General features: G+C 38.8%; 1 protein-coding gene across 1 annotated transcript in view; it reads right to left on the bottom strand.

Moving 5' to 3' along the window:
• LOC124550724 (X-ray repair cross-complementing protein 5-like) overlaps window positions 1-17,721 on the bottom strand; it is a gene marked incomplete at its 5' end in the record, with an annotated part of 126,777 nt that overhangs the window by 32,221 nt on the left and 76,835 nt on the right. Inside the window, 2 exons of the mRNA XM_047125445.1 lie at window positions 6,835-7,101; window positions 11,476-11,615. Of these exons, the coding sequence (XP_046981401.1) occupies window positions 6,835-7,101; window positions 11,476-11,615 (407 nt within the window). The remainder of the gene's footprint in view (window positions 1-6,834; window positions 7,102-11,475; window positions 11,616-17,721) is intronic.

Raw genomic sequence — 17,721 nt, 5'->3', positions numbered from 1 at the left:
AGAACTTCAGAGCACAAAGTCTGCAGAAGCCCACTCAAACAGACAGAGACTTTCACAAACATTTCAATCCCAATCCCAAGTACAAAAGAGGAGCAATTACAACACTGATGGACTAGGCTTAAATAATCTGTAACCCATAGTACTAGAAGGAGAACTACGTTAAGAAGAAATGGCTATTCTGGCAAAGTGATAATGAGGGCACTGCATCTTGAAATATCTAGAGCGTCTAGTGAAAAAGAACCAACTAAAGGAAAAGTTTTCATCCCATCTGTAACAACAGCTGCAGATCATGTCAGCAACGTATAAACAAGACACAGTATTGACACAATGTTTAAACGAACAAGGAAGGCACTCGAATATTTGAACGCTGTAAAGGACCTATGCTCACCGCTTGCCACAGCAGCAATATATAAAATCTCTTGCACATAGGAACTACTAAAAGAAGCATTAACACCTGTCTTACACAACACAAGAGCACCTGTCTTCTGGCGAACATAGATAAACCAGCAGTAGCAGATCATGCATTAGGACAAGGGAAACAACAAATTTGTTTCTCCACTCCAATACTATGATTTTACAAAGATCTGATCAAAAGAAGTCAAAAGGACAAAACCAACTTTAATGGAAAAGGAGAAGGATTGAAATTAGACAAGCTGTGGGCTTTATAACTACATAAAGCAAATAGTGCCAATTCTTCCCCAATGTAAGATCCATAGATGTGACACCATGATCTTAAGTAGTGATCTGATCATGTCATATGCCAACAGTTGCGTCGATACGCATAAACAGTTCAGCTTGTTGAGCTTGTTTAAGTATGAACCTGGTATCTGAGTCTTTACAGTCTCTACTATGTCTCGAGCATTAGGAGGTGAAACATTAGGCACAGAAATATTCCACAGACCATGGCTTAATGCCCATAAAACAAAATACACCAACTCCAGCTGTGAAAGCTTGCACTGTTTGATCATAGAGACATAGGAGGAGGAGGAGGAGGAGGAGGAGGAGGAGGAGATTAGTGGTTAACATCTGCGGTCTCTGGTATCGGGCTGCGTGGAAGTTGAAAGCCCAATGGAGCAAATGGACCTTGATGGTCGTTAAGTGGACAGTTTCCCCGCACCACTGCACTCGCCTAGTGAGTGCACCACCATCTCGCCACATGAATACACTGGCCAATAGTGTCCCTCGTGACTAGCATAAATACTGCCACACCTTGACCACTCAGTCAGCCGTGTACTTCACCTGACAGCATTTCTTACTGTCTCCGCCACACTACTGACTACTCGTCGATGATTTCGCTTTGGTACTGGTTTTCCTCTTTGGTCTCTATTCGAATTGTGGCTTGTATCTGACCCGTTGACAGTGTTGCGTTGAAAGTTCATTGCACTTTGTTGTTGTATACGTTGCTATTGACTTGCCCTTGCTGTCGGGTCTGCTGTTCGGTCAGGCTTTTGCTCGACTCCGGCATGAGTTTGAGTCCCATCCACAGGCAGTCTTACCACCTTACGTTGTCATCATTTCTCTCCTGTTTTTCTCAAGTGCACCAGTATCTGGCTACTCGCAGATATAGCAACGTCGACAATGAGGTCATTAGTGACGGAGCACAAGCCCAGATTAGGGAAGGATGGAGAAGGAAATCAGCTGTGCCAGTTCACAGGAACCATCCCAGCATTTGTCTTAACAGATCTGGGAAACGACATAAAACCTAATTCTGGATGACTGCGTTTGAACTGCCACTCTCCCAAATATATGAGGACCATTGTGTCCCCATATTGCACTAGAAATGCAAAGAGACAGTCCTAAATTCAATGTGTGGTGCAGACTTACATACAGCTGAATCATTGGTCCATTCTGTTTCAATCAGCCTACTGTTCACAGTATTTACCTGAACATGTTATGAGACTTTGCTGCGTCACAACTGAAACATGTGCAACCTGACATCATATTCCAGTAATATGAGGCACTGGATGTACAAAAATTTCTGGGGGCAAAGTTCTTGGATGGTGAACTAGATGAGACAGTCTGACTCTGTGGCCACCATGATTATCTGATCTCTCACCACTACACTTCCACCTATGGGGTTTGTAAAAGCATCATTTGTACTGACATGTTGCCATGGAGGTACTGGAGCGGAGACAGAATACCGACTGGGTGTTATCCATGCCAATAAAGGTGCACACAGTGGCGTGTATTAAGGTAGAAACAAAACTTTATGAGTTACCCTGTTATGTGTTGAAAACCAGTTGTTATTTTATAGCATAATTGTAAGTTGTTATAGTCTAAAATTGTAATGATAATTTATGGACACCATGTATGTTTCCAGATGCTCCCGCATCATGTCTGACCTTTTGGTACAAAAATGATTTTCTGGCCTTGTTCTCTAATTCCCCTCTGTGTGTTTGTTCAGTACTGAAAGGAGTCATACTAAAGACATAATTTAATCACCTAAGGTCTTTACTGGATGTGTGCTGTTCTGAAATAGAAGACTGCTCGATCTAATCTGTGGCTGAAATCTGGCCAGTGAAGCTTCCAAGAATCCTGTGAGGATCACTGAGAAACATGTAAGAGAGATATGAACTACTTAATCTTAATGGGCTGCTCTACACAGACGAAACAGTGAAGTACAGGGCATTTCAAAAAGGACTTTACAACTTTAAAAATTCATATAAATTTATTGAAAGAAGATATAGAGCTGGGTTTAGTGTTATTCTTGTAGGGAAACGCATCAAGTTTTTTTTAACTTGAACTAAAGATGTTGTATGTGGCTTCCGTTGATTATCCTACACACATCCCATCAGAAGTAAATTTCTTCCCAAACTCACCGTAGCATTGCAGGTGTAGCTTGCTCAGTGGTGTCAGGTTTGGGGAATGTGGGGGCCACACAATTGGAGCATCATGGCCAATCCATTGACCTGGAAAGTGGTCACCGAGACAATCCGGGATGTCGGCCAGGTAGTGGAGTGGTGTACCATCTCGCATGAAATAAACATTTCATTCTTGGCCATCCTCATTTATCTGTGGTATCAAGAATTGTTGTAACATATCCAGGAACACTAACCCATTGATGGTTCTCTCACAGAAAAAAAGGGATTGTACACCTCGTTCTTGCTCAATGCACAAAAGACATTCAGTTTAGGGCTCTCACGAACATGTTGCAATGTTTGATGCAAATTTTCACTGTCTCAAATCCTACAGTTGTGTGTGTTAACCTTGCCACTTAAGTGAAAAGTCGAGTCGCTGGAAAAGGTAATTTTGTCCAAGAAATGTAATCGATCTAACATATCAACACAGAAGTTCTTGCAAGCAACTTTATCAGGGTTAGCACACTGGACTCGCATTCGGGAGGACGATGGTTCAATCCCGTCTCCAGCCATCCTGATTTAGGTTTTCCGTGATTTCCCTAAATCATTTCAGGCAAATGCCAGGATGGTTCCTTTGAAAGGGCACGGCCGATTTCCTTCCCCATCCTTCCCTAACCCGAGCTTGCACTCCGTCTCTAACTACCTCGTTGTCGACGTGACGTTAAAACAACACTAACCTAACCTAACTTTATCAGTGTCTTTTATTGCTTGTACGATCATCAATCTTTAAGTTTCAGATGCAAACGGTTTCTCAACATGCGCCAAACAGTTGTATATGGGATTTGCAGTTTGCGAGATATACACTGGGTTGATTTCGTACGGCTGTTGACAAAACGTTGTCTCACTTGCTCAATGACGCTGTCAGATGTGCTTCGATGACCTGATGATTTCCTATGTCTTACTGAGCACCCTGTTTCTACAAAACATTTATGCTACTCATAAATTGTAGGCCTACTGGGAGGATATTTAGCGTAATTGGTACAGAAATTGCACTGAGCTGTTGTCGTTGACTTTGATTTTCAAACCAAAACACACAGCTAGCACACTCAGGTCTCGTGAAGGCAGCCGTCTTTAATGCAACTGCTACTAGCGCTCCTTATGGTGCAATTCGGCACTAGCGAATTACGTGAGACAAAACTTGATGTATTTTCCTACAAATTGACACTACAATCACCTTTGTAGGTACTATGAATCAATTTACATGAATTTTCAGAGATGTTAAGTCGTTTTTGAAACACCCTGTAAGCTCTTCAACATTTATGTCCCTCAAAAATAATTCGAGGAGCTATACCACAAAGTCTGCAGGAAGTTGCATGGCAATAGCAAGGAAATGCTATTCCAGAAGAAGTAGATAAACAACAGAGATGCGAAAAATAAGAGTAATGGAACTGTTTAAAGGCTTATGCAACTTTAACAATTCTAAAACAGAGCTTCAAATCTCTCTCTCTGGCGCGCGCGCACCCACCCACCCACCCACCCACCCACCCACACACACACACACACACACACACACACACACACACACACAAAAAAAACTATTTAAGAAGTAATATACGTTAACAGGATAACCAAATCCTGATAATACATCAGCACCAAGCCATGAAAACACTTTTCATCATTCATCATTCCTTATCCTTTCCAAACTAGTTTTTTTCTTTTTATAATACTGGTAAAAATAATACTCTACCAAAAGATCAACACACACATTTCCAGGTATAACCTCCACGCATTCACTATACCACACCAAAGTGAGTGGAATAAGTTTCACTGGGCAACAACCATTTTGCATCTGGTATGTGAAACATTAATTTCCATGCAAGGCTATTGGTTGTAGATTCTAAACGCACCCTTAGAAATGTGGTATCACATAACTTTTTTGAGATATTCAAAATTATATATTATTTTCTTTACATTTTCAGTCAATTTTGCTATTTTTTATAATCAAAATATAAAAAGTGTCCCTATGGAGTTACTTTTTTGTGTTACATAACGTCAGTTTTAAAAACAGTCATTAGATAGCAGATGAGTTTTTTCTTGGCTGATTCTTTGTCAGAATGTTTTGAAGTTGCAATCTCAATCTGTAGTGAAAGGTGTGTACCTAATGGCAACAAACTTCTATCAGTAACTTTGGCTAATTCAATGGATAATATGGATACTCTTGAAATTGTAATCCTGCAGCTAAATGTAATCAATTGTAAACATTACGATTTACAATTTTGTTGAGAGTTTATTGGCTTTCTTAAGGCACACGAGACATCAAAAATAAGTACACTGTCAAGGAAAGGTCTATGAGACAAACATATACAGCACGAAAGGAAAATTTTAAGAACAAACCATTAGTTGTGCCAAGTCAAACTGCCTCCACTTCATATTAAATTTGACATGCTGAAGAATTTAGTAAAGGCTCTTGATAAACAATGTGAGACTTTCAATAATTTGAAAGAAGTTTTTCCTAGCATCACTGGGGCCAAGGTGAAAGAAGATGTGTTTATCAGGCCACAAACCAGAAAATTTTTGATTGATGAGACCTTTGATGCTAAACTTAAGAATGCTGAGTTACTTGCTTGGACGTCCTCTAAAAGACAAAGTCCATGGCTTCTGGTCAACAGAAGAGATGAGAATTTTGTTTCTTTAGGGTCTGAACTGTTGGACAACTAGAAAAAAATCAGGTGAAGAATATCACTAAAAATATACTTTAAAACTTGGGTGCTTTTAGTGATGAACCCTTCCACTAAGACATTCCTACTAGCAAATGTCACTGTCAAGGATGCTGGAACCCTCCAATAACAACTGTTGCTTTGAAATATGAGACATTTTACAATACAAAAGCATTCCTATCCAATTTATTCAAATAAACAGATGTTCAACTTTGTTTTCATGCTACAAGGGGCTTTTTGTATAATATGATGATTGTTTTGGTGTTTTATGTAAAGGTTTCAATAATTTTTCGATTATGTATATTAAACATTGATTTTATTAATGTTCACCACATATTGGAAGTAAAATAGACATAATTTTATTATTTCGTCTCTCAGAAACTTAACAATATGGAGAAAATATGACTGGACTTCTGAACTCAGCATCCAAAAATTAGGTAAATCCATCCACTTAAATATGCAGAACAAAAATTCAACAATGAAAATAATCAATTATTACAAAAATGTAATTGGATGGGCCAATGGCTCTTTCTTGCTGCAGAAGGGTTGGAGGGGAAGGAAGAGGGGTGAACGGAAAGGAAATGGAGACGTTTAGGAAAAGGGGTAGAGTTCAGAAAAGCCACCCAGAATCCTGAGTCAGGGGAGACTTACCAGATGGGATGAGAAGGAAAGACTTTCCTTCTCATGTCATCCGGTAAGTCTCCGCTGACCCGCGGTTCTGGATGACTTCGGGGTGGGATAAGAAGAAAGTATTTCCTTCTCATCCCGTCCTGTAAGTCTCCCCTGACCCGGTGTTCTGCGTGACTTTTCTGAACTCTACCCCTTTTTCTAAACCTCTCCACTTCCTTTCCCTTCATTCCTCTTCCTTCCCCTTCAACCATTCTGCTAGAAGAAGGAGCCACCTGCTCCAAAAGATTGCATAAGCAAAACTTGCTTTTTATATATTTATGTTCCCCTACCACTGCTTGATGAGTAGAGATTTTATCTATCCAATTACATTATATAGAACAAAAATTCAGTTTGTTACCAATGTTATAGATTAAGTAAACTAAAATAAAGGTAACTACAGGACATGCAATGCATTCAAAGCTGCACACGTTACTAACACCAACAAAAGGTACCAAGAAAACAGTGCAAATGATACTAATAGCGCTCAAAGAACACTGCCTTATTCTATTGAATTAGATATTTTCCAAACCAGACAGACATATTACCTGTCATTAATGCAAGTACTTCAAAACAGGTGGCATTTATCAAGCCTAGAGCAAGGACATTTTTATTTACACTTAGTTTCAACAACTGCCTAATATATACTCAACTGTTTCACGTCAGTAGAGTCCTTTTCACGCCGCCGCCGCACTACTTCCTTCAAGTCGAATGTCTTTTTCATTTTCAGGATTATGTCATTGACATGCCCTGAATCGACAAAAGGGCTAGTAACAAACTCTCTTATTTCTTCCACCATAGGTGGTATTTTTTCTCCTGGGTGTAAGGCACGGTAGGAAATGCAACTGAACCATTTGTGATGAGTTATATTAGTTATCTCATTTGATTTAAATGCCTCAGTTCCATCTGGTAAAGCACCCCTGTGAATGATACAATTATGGCATACAATCACAAATGGGAATATACGACAAATAAATACATAAATAAACTGTAGTGAATTTTTTCAAGGAACTATCTAACCATCCTACATTTCTCTAGTGCAAACATCAGTAATCAGAAGAATAAACTGTGATATTTTTGGGGCTGTACGAGATTAATTGATCCTGAATATACAGGGTGAACTATGGCAAATGGACATTTTTAGAACAGCTAATAAAGTGTTGTCAGTGGTGGGAGGGAGACGGTATACCTCGTCACTTCGGGACTGTTCCCCAACTCAACAGTAGTGGAACTGTGGACGAGAGGTTATTGCATGTTCATGTACAATACCTTTGTCCTAAATGCTGAGTCTGTCAATGCAGTATGGCTACATTAACTGCACAGCTCCAAACATCAATTTGACCCTATGACGGGTTACAGCTTCCACAACAGGGGGAAATATTTTTAAGAAGAAGCCACCAGGCCATGATAAAAACACAAGACATCTCAAAACATTGTCAAAGTGAGAGATGCAATCTCAGAAGTCCGAGATGATCTGCATGTCTCCATGCACACTGTCTACAAATGAGCAGTGAGTCTGTAGGGCGAAAGTGTTGCATTTGGATTTAAAACAAGATGACTTCTCTGTGTGTCCACATGTGATCTTTGAAGATGACTCAAATACAGTAACATTATTTTATGAACAATGAGTCACATTTTCACTTTAATGGGTCACTTAACAAACACAGCTATTATTTTTCATTCCTTGAACAGCCTTTCATAATTCATGAGAGATGTCTTTGCTTCCCTAATGTGACTGTGCGTCATGCATTTGCTGCTGTCATTGTAATCTGACAGAGTAGTAAGTGACAGGGAACTGTTGAATGTTCCATAAACATCATGAATGTGTTCTTTCTGCCAAAATTGTGGAGACAACAGATGAACATGAGGACTGCTTATTTTCAACAGGCTGGTACATCATTACACACTGTAAATGCTCCTGTGGCAGTGTGAAGAAACACTTTTTATTTTTCATTTGGATGCTCTGCAGTGGCCACTAAGATCACCAGACTTGTCTGCTTGTGTCTTTTTTTTTCTTTCTATGACAAAAAGTCCCAAAGTTTAACACAGTCATAGGCTGACATTAAAGAAAAGGCAGGTTTGGTTGACCACCACCTGTTGGCCTGAGTTACAAGTAACTTTTTAAAATTATAGTCAAGACAATGGCTGTCACCTGACAGTTAGTTTTTGTGCAAATCAAATACAAGATGTTAATCACCAATTTTGTGCTCATTTGAAAACTGTCAGTTTCCGTAGGTCACCCTGTATTATTTTTCCACAAAAAATTTATCCATTGGCTTCACGACATATTTTGCTGCAATTTGCTTTAAACACACAGCTAAAAAATTTATGCTTGCCATACTGAGCAGGCAGAATTTGCATGGAAATTGTGAATTTTTCAGCTCCCTAGCAATCACACAGGTATTATTTCATAGCGTCATCATCCAAAAATTGCAATGGTCACTGAAGTGGTGAGAAATGGGCCATCTACACCTACATCTATACTCCGCAAGCCACGTTTTGGTGCATGGCAGAGGGAATTTAGTATAAACGAGGTGCTATCCAAAATTTTTGGGACTGGTGCTGCCATCTGTTGAAGACCTTACCTTTGGACTAATGGTCACCATCACCCTCGTAGTAGTTCCCATCCACACATGCACACCAGTCCTAGTGCTTCTGCCACTGGTCAAAAGTTTTCTGGAAGTCTTGTTCTTTGAGGCTGTTTTACCACCACCAGCGATGCTTTTTGAATCCTCTGCAGTGTCGAACCGACGGCCTTTCAACTTGAGTTTCAGTTCTGGGAATAGTGCGAAGTCACAAGGAGCCAAATCTGGCGAGTACGGTGCGTGGGGTACAACCGCCATGTTGTTTTTTGCCGAAAAGGTCCTGGTGAGCAAGTATGTGTAACAAGGCCATTGTCACGATGCAGCAGCCAGTTCCCTTGATGCCAAGGTTGGGCCATCGTCACTGCAAGTTTTCATGGAGGCGTTGCATAACGTCACAGTAGTGCGAGGGATTCACTGTTTGGTTGGGTGGGACGAATTCTTTGTGCACAATTCCCTTGGTATTAAAGAAAATGATGATCAGGCTCTTCACTTTGTTCTTCACCTGTCTTGTTTTTTTTTGGTCTTGGAGAGCTCGGGCTCTTCCACTGGGACGGTTGTTGCTTTGTCTTTGGGTCATAACCGTAAATCTAGCTCTCATCGCTGGTGGTAACTCGTGACAAGAAGGTTGCATCGTCAGATGAGGTGTGACGAAGGTCCGTGCACACTTCAACACACTGTGCCTTCTGATTGACAGTCAAGATCCTTGGCACAAATTTAGCGGCAACACGATGCATGCCCAATTCATCAGTCGACATTTGTTGCATGTTCCATAGCCAATACCCACTTCATCCGCAAAGTATTGAATGGTTTGACATCAATCTGCATGAACCAACTGTTGAAGTCTGGCAACAATGTCTGGTATTGTGCGGCTAAAGGGCCTTCCAGTGTGAGCACCATCTTCAACATCTGTACAGCCGGCCCTCAACCGAGCATGCCACTCAAACACATGCGCACGGCTCATGCTCTGTCCCCCAAACACTTGCTGAATCATTGCAAGGGCCTCCCAAGCACTTTTGCCGAGATTTGCTGTTTTGTTCACGGATCCATCGTAAAATTGCCATACTCCAAACACACAGTATTACGGAAATCACTATGGACATGCAACACGTCCTCCCAGCTGAATGCCACTCTGCACACTGACTCATCAGATTCGCAGGTCTCGCCACCTAGCGGTGCAGAGATCTACCAATACTATGTTCCAGATGGCAGCAACAGCCCTGAAAATTTTGGATTCCACCTCGCAGCTGTCACTTCCCACCTTTCCTGTTCCAGGCACGATTGCTGTTACGCCTCCATATGAGCTTAAATCTTTAACCTTGCCTTCACAGTCTTCTCACAAAATATGCAAAGGAGGAAGAATATATTCATTGACCCTTCTTGACACATACACCCTAAGAATTATAAATGAGATCTGCCTCACAATGCCTGACACTTCTCTTGCAGCGCCAGCCATTGGAGTTGAACAAGCATCTCCATGACAATATCACACGTACTGCACGAATGTGTGATCAAATATGCTGTTCTTCTTTGGATCTTCTCTATTTCATCTATAAATATTTTCTGGTAAGCGTCCCAAACTTTTAAGCAATACTCAAGTATACAATGAGTGGAGGTTTTGTAAAATACCTCTACAGAGTGTGGACTACACTCCCTGAGGATTCTTCCAATGTCTCTCAGTCTGGCATTTGCCTGTCATTAGCTTTATATCAGCATTCTACTTTAAATTGCTCTGTACACATTCACCAGATATTTAATGGGTGTGACTGCTTCCAGTGACCCTTCGGCAAATGTGTAATCAAACATATTGATGAAAGTATTCACAATGAATTGTTTAAAAAATGCTAAACATAAAATAAAAAATAAAATGGTTCTTTTATTTCTAGAAACTGAAAGTATTACTGATATGTATAATTTCTTTATTTAACAATTAGACATTTCAGATCTCTGTATTAAATTTTAATTTCTTATCATGCAATTTGTTATATAAAGGATAACGATCATTAAAAAAGTTATGATTCAAGGTTATTAATATTTTCATTTCATAATAACAAACAGAAAGGAAATAAAAACTAATAAAGAAACATTGGTACTAGCAACAAATGAACCAGTGACTTTTTCAAGTACACGACTTACACAATACGCATCCAGCTCCTGGATCCTCTGTCACATTGCCCAAAATGTTTAATACTTAACAGTACTCAAAAATCTTCAAAGTGTGATTTTTCGAATATTTTTGAGAAATGCTTTCCACTAATCTCATAGCACTGACCAACAACAACAACATAGAAATTGCTCCTTAGAATCCAAAGGAACATTATATATATATATATATATATATATATATATATATATATATATATAAAACGGAGAGGATGACTCTTTATTCTAACACTACTGGTTGCAAAGGTAAGCTGCAAAATAATAACTGCAATGCATTTTCGGAAGTTTCATCATAGCAATAAAAAGGTCCTTAAAAATTAGAATGTCACAGTCACACAGTTAAAGCTTAGGAAATGAACACAATGCCAGTTAGCATAAGACGTTCTCTGTCTACAGAAAAGTTGTTGTCATACCACAACTGATGTAGCAACTAGATGGGTGAAAGACTGACTGTATCCATAATGTAAAAAAGATTTTTTGCAGAAAAAAAACAGGAAAAATACAAAGAGTCTCGTCTCCTTCTGCAACAACTGAAGGGCACACACTCACATTAAGTCCATGGAATCAATCAGTTCATCTACAACATTTAGTTGCTCAGGTGTCAGTGCATTTATCTCTCGATCCAACGGTTCAAGAATCAAGTCATCACGAACGTCCTCTGCAAATGGTAGCTCTGTGTATACGAGATACTGTTAAAATTGAGAAGAAAAAAAATGTTAACAGAAGAAAACAGAAATCTCATGTATCATATAAAATGTCAACATGGCATTTACACCATCACAAATTCATACTTATGACCTGTATCAAAAGAAAAATTCACTAGAGAAAACTATAAAATTATGGGACAGGTTTTCTGGTAGGTAGCTATAAAATTATGTGACAGAATTGCTGCCCTTTTTTTAACATATCCCAAAATATCCGCCCCCCCCCCCCCCCCGCCCCCCCTGCTGAAGAGCAAACCAATAGTTCTGGAGGCTTGGGTAGCTTCTTTCATCGAAATGTACGTTTAGGGGCAGTACAAACTGACTTAAGGTGAACACTTAGTTAACACGAACAAGATTTCACTCCCGGCACTGATGTATGTTATCTTACAGGAAGTTTTATTGATTAATACCAATTTTGACCATCACAAATTGAGCAATATTTTGCAGGACTCACTTTATGCAAAAAATAACATTTTATAGAAGACACATTTAGTTAATTAAAAAGCAAGTTTAGAGGGAAGAAAATTTTACAACTAACAAATTTTGTACAGTTCTGGAAAAGTTTATGATAGTGTTTGCATATACATAAAATTTTTCATAGTTTATCAACTCCTGGAAGAAGAAAAACAGTTTTCTTTTTCAAAACTTGCTTTACACTCAAACTAGATCAGTGACACCAGAATATTAAATGCCTGTTTTTTACATTTAAGTTTTAAAATAATATTTCTTTTTTCTCTTCTACACATTTTCAGGGGACTTCACCCTCATAAATTCTCTGTGAGCTGTCATGATCTTCATATTTCTCACCACTTGCAGAGAGTATGTCATTGTAGAAAGTCACTGCATCCTTAGTATTTGTATGGAAACACATAGTTTCATTGCACCCTTCTTTTCTGCACTCATATTGTTTATCTTGGGAATAACTGCTGCATGTTTCATGCTTTGAATGAACGAATGTACTTCTAAACTGGTTCGTCTGTAAGTTATTGCTCATGTATCCATCGATTACAAAGGCAAGGTAGATTCCAATATTTCATTAGAAATTCATCTGAATCCGCAGGAAAACCAGTCTCCTCCCCACACCAGCACTTTTCCAAACTTCATCAAAATATTCCTGTATTCACAAGGTGGTATGATCTCTTCTTTATTCTGATATTCCTTCTCAATTCTATTGAATACATGATGCAGTGGTATGAAACTGTGACCACAAATAAGAAAACAGTGGGTAAGTTTAGAGAACACTTGTGCATTTCATTAAATGTGGCAGCACACAGAGCATTATAGAATTCTTGTTCTGGCTGTTGCTCGAGCCTGAAAAAAAAGCTCAAGTCTCAATCCTCTTGTTTTGATTCATGTACCACCACAGTCAGATTACCTGTTGTGTGTAAAAATACTTCTCCAGTAGAGAGGTTTGTCAGAGGTTCACTTCGTTGCATGTCGAAGACAATTTTTATGATGTCCTTAGGGTATTTGTTAATTTTACAAACTTCCTGGCACTCTTGAGTTTCTGCGATCTCTATTTTCTGTTGAAGCTCCTTGCATGTTGAACACGTGTCATTTTGAGGGTAACCAAAGCCGAGATTAAAATTCTTATAAAACACTGTCTTAAATTATGACACACAACAGCTTTTATTACCCAGCTGTCTTTGTCTTTGCAAAAATTTTCCCACATTATATTTACATTTAATGTTTGGGCAAATATGACCTACGTATTTTCCCTCAGCTGTAATGAGACGCTCTACACTTACACTTCAAAATGTGCTGTTTCATTTCTTAGATCATAACTACGTCGGCTTAAGTTGCTCTTGAGCCACATCTTTGTTCATGTCGTGCAGCGCTGAGCAATTCTGACTATGCGATCCCACGATATACGTGTTATTTTTTGAAATGTAGCAGCAAAAACTGGTATTTGCAATCCACCTCTAAGTTTTATCTCATACCTGACAGACTGCGATTTAAAAGCCTTAGCCTGAGTGGAATCTACAACACATCTAGGTGGTGCTCAGATTTCCATGTGTGACAGAAGCAATGCATCTTGCTTGCTGTATCTCCTGAAGAATATAGATTTTTCAAGGACTATAATACACTACAGGCTATAAGATGCATCTTAATCTTTAACCAATTTTTTTAAAATAATATTTTTATTATTAGAATGCAAAGCCGGACTAAAAAAAAATTCTTAGTTTATAAAACTGAACTGACCTTTAAAACCCCTGAAAACTACCATCTGAACTTTCTTCTTCCTCTTCTTCTTCTTCTTCTTCTTCCTCTTCATTGTTGTCCTCTTCATATATAAGACAGTCTTCACTCCCATCTTTGTTATTTGTCCACGCTTCTTGAAAGATTTAACAACGATGTCCTTTCTCACTCTAGACCACATCTGTTTTATCCACTGACACACTTGTTTGTGAGTTGTTTTAAAGCTCCTTTTGGCATGAATTCATCCATCATTCATTTGTTCCATTCCTCTCTCACATACACTTTAATGGTTTATTTATTGCGACAACAAGAGGCTGCCATTGTGAAGTACGATAAGTCCTCCCGGAAATATAGAAAGCTCTACATATCCCTGTCTCAATTTCTCTTTTGCAGAATTTTTAAAATGACTACTAAACTGATCTAGCACAATAAAAGAACACTTATTAAATAAAGCACCTTTCCTTCTCTCCCATACACTACTAATCCACAAATTCATATCAGCCTTGTTCATCCAACCTTCATCACATATGTGAACAACACCTGGCGGTATTACAGAAAGTTTTGGCATTCTTTCTGCCCAAAAGTGATCACTGAATTAAGTTTAGTACCGTCAGCGCAACTTGAAAGGACAATTGTGTAGTTATTTTTTTATGTCCACTTGTTTTCATAGTTACAGTTTTAGCACCTTTCATGGCACAGATCTGTTACTCGGTACATCAAATATCAGAGGAGTTTCGTCCATATTTGCTACTTGGCCTAGTTGCATACTGGTTTTCTTTCAATACTGAACAATAAAGCAATCAAAAGATAATATTTTCTCTTCATATTCTTGTGGCATTTTCTGAGATACTTTGGTTTTGGCTCACATTCTTCATAAACCTGTAGCACCTACCAACTCCATCCTATAAGACTGTTAAGTCCCACTGTAGCACTAACATGTATTTGAGTCATTCTTGTATTAATTCTTTGACAACGTCCATGAATCAATTTCAATACATCACCATCTTGTTTTGGCCATTTTACATTCAGTCCTCTATTTGCACATTTAGTCTTCCTCATTTTTTCAGTTCTTCTTTACTAGCCCGCTAATCGTGAATGGTTTTTTCTGTGAGTGGCTGGCTGAAATGCCGCCCAGCAGGTCTGCTCCCATGTTATTATGCATATGCTATTACTTTAAATTTATAGCACACACCACATGAATACCTTTTATTTTTTTCCATTATGAAACTAGCTACTAACAAAAATATTGTATTGTTACTGATAACACAAATCACTTTCAATTCAAGTTCACTGACACCATAGACTGCAATGACGCATCATGGGCTAGACAATCTTCTGGGTTTGTGATGATGAGGCGGGAGGGAGACAGTGTTGCTGTGAATCGCCGCAACTCATGTTTGTCACATTAGTGCACTGCTGCTGGCAGTTGAATCCGTTGTTGCCAAACAAAGAAAGATCTCCTGCAGCATCGAACGTATGGCCATTTTTAAGACTGGCGGAAATTTTAAATCAAACACTGCACATTTTTATATTAATTTCAAATATAAGATGCCCCTGAATTTTGGAGACAATTTTTGAAGACAGAAGTGTAACATACAATCTGTAAAATACGGTACCTCTAACGTCTTTGGCAAATCAAGTAGCATCAAGCAAGTTTTGAAAAAACTCCTACATACACTTGAGGTGAGTTTTGCAGAAACAGGCTGTATTCTATGTTCTATAAGTGCAGAATAAAGCAAGTTTTGCTAAAGCCGGCTGCATCAGCTTGAAGAGGAAGATGAACAGTAGGTGTTAAAGAAAAAAAGCTATTTTATAAAAAAAAGAGTATAAAATGAGTTTTGTGAAAACGCTCCTCAATTGTGAACTGTTTTTAGTCCATTTCATCATTAGATTTTTTTTTTCATTTAACCCGAACTTTCAACTCCACCCCACTCTCACTGTTAAGAGCTGCGTAAGTAACAATTGCAACTCTGACAGCATGAATGATAAGCTATGATCTACAAATTCAATTCTGTGTTGAAATAGGCTTTTTTTTTTTTTTTTTTTTTTTAAAAAAAAAAAAGAAGTGAGCAAGTGTGACGTTAAGTTGCCAGCAGTAAAAGAGGGGTCATGACTGATAGGAAGCAAGCATAGGTCTGCAAATAAAACTAAAAATCCTGAAGGAAGCAGATTGTTGTGTACTGAAGAAAAGTACAACTGCCAGAAAGTATGAACTTGCCAAATCTGCATTATCCACGATATTTATGGATAGTAAAAAAATTCTTAATTTTGCTGTGTCGGTTTCCAAGTTACAAAGGACTTCACAGTGGTAAGTAAAAGATGTTGAAACTTTACATCTAGCACGGTTCAACCTTATGTGCACTACCAATGTACGTTTAAGTGGATGTATAACTCAGTCAAAGAGAAACAAGATTGCACAAAATTTACATATGGAAGATATCAGTTTTCAGCTGCTTGGCCACTTCAAAAGAGGGACACCAGAAGAGAGAGTACTGAGCCATACACTGAAAGGGCATAATATGCTAAGACCAGCCTCCAGTGAGGCGCAACATAGGCATACGTAAAATGGACTACGTTATGCTTACACCATACGTCACTCAATTAGCCCTATCCATCTGCCATAGTAATGATTCAATGTCACAGGGGGCTTCCGCCTGATGATACAAAAATAGTTCTCAAGTGAACATTCATCTGTCAACAGTGGTTATAAATGGAGTTGAGCCCAACTCTGGGACTGACCAATCTGACCAATACCTGCTGCAGGTCACATTAGGTTTTTCAACAGTGTCTCGAGACAACATCAGGACTTACCTACTGCCGTAACCAGCACAGCCCAACTGAACCACCACTAATTAAGTTAGCCACTGTTCACTGAATTCAGAAATAGATCAGTGGTCGTGCTTAGAAGTGCAAATGAACTTTTAACAACAATGCCATGCCTCAACTTCATGCTAAAGTTCAACAGTGCATTGTATCACTTAATAAATTACTGTTGAGTGTTATTAATGTGTATCAAAAATTTCTGTCCAAACATAGTTCACCCTGTGATGACTGTTTAGTTGCTGTGCACTAGCAATTCACCTCAATAACAGCAAGTACTTTTGGTGGTATGAGGTTCTCTTCCTGCCACAATTATGTTGGACACTAAGTGTATTTGCTGAAAAAAAAAGTTTGTTTTCCAAAGACAACATTAGTTGACATTGACTGTAGAAATTATTTACAGGTATTTTCATTATTCCAATTTAGGCACTTCAGCCATTATCAAGTGGTACACTGCAAAGGACTGTGCTTTAGCACACGTTGTTGTTGTTGTTGTTGTGGTCTTCAGTCCTGAGACTGGTTTGATGCAGCTCTCCATGCTACTCTATCCTGTGCAAGCTTTTTCATCTCCCAGTACCTACTGCAACCTACATCCTTCTGAATCTGCTTAGTGTATTCATCTCTTGGTCTCCCTCTACGATTTTTACCCTCCACGCTGCCCTCCAATACTAAATTGGTGATCCCTTGATGCCTCAGAACATGTCCTACCAACCGATCCCTTCTTCTGGTCAAGTTGTGCCACAAACTTCTCTTCTCTCCAATCCTATTCAATACTTCCTCATTAGTTATGTGATCTACCCATCTTATCTTCAGCATTCTTCTGTAGCACCACATTTCGAAAGCTTCTATTCTCTTCTTGTCCAAACTATTTATCGTCCATGTTTCACTTCCATACATGGCTACACTCCATACAAATACTTTCAGAAATGACTTCCTGACACTTAAATCAATACTGGATGTTAACAAATTTCTCTTCTTCAGAAACGCTTTCCTTGCCATTGCCAGCCTACATTTTATATCCCCTCTACTTCGACCATCATCAGTTATTTTGCTCCCCAAATAGCAAAACTCC

This window comes from Schistocerca americana, chromosome 9 (assembly GCF_021461395.2).
Source record: "Schistocerca americana isolate TAMUIC-IGC-003095 chromosome 9, iqSchAmer2.1, whole genome shotgun sequence".
Lineage (NCBI taxonomy): Eukaryota > Metazoa > Arthropoda > Insecta > Orthoptera > Acrididae > Schistocerca > Schistocerca americana.
The sequence above is the reverse complement of the archived record's forward strand: the minus strand, read 5'-3'. Positions and strand labels throughout refer to the sequence as shown.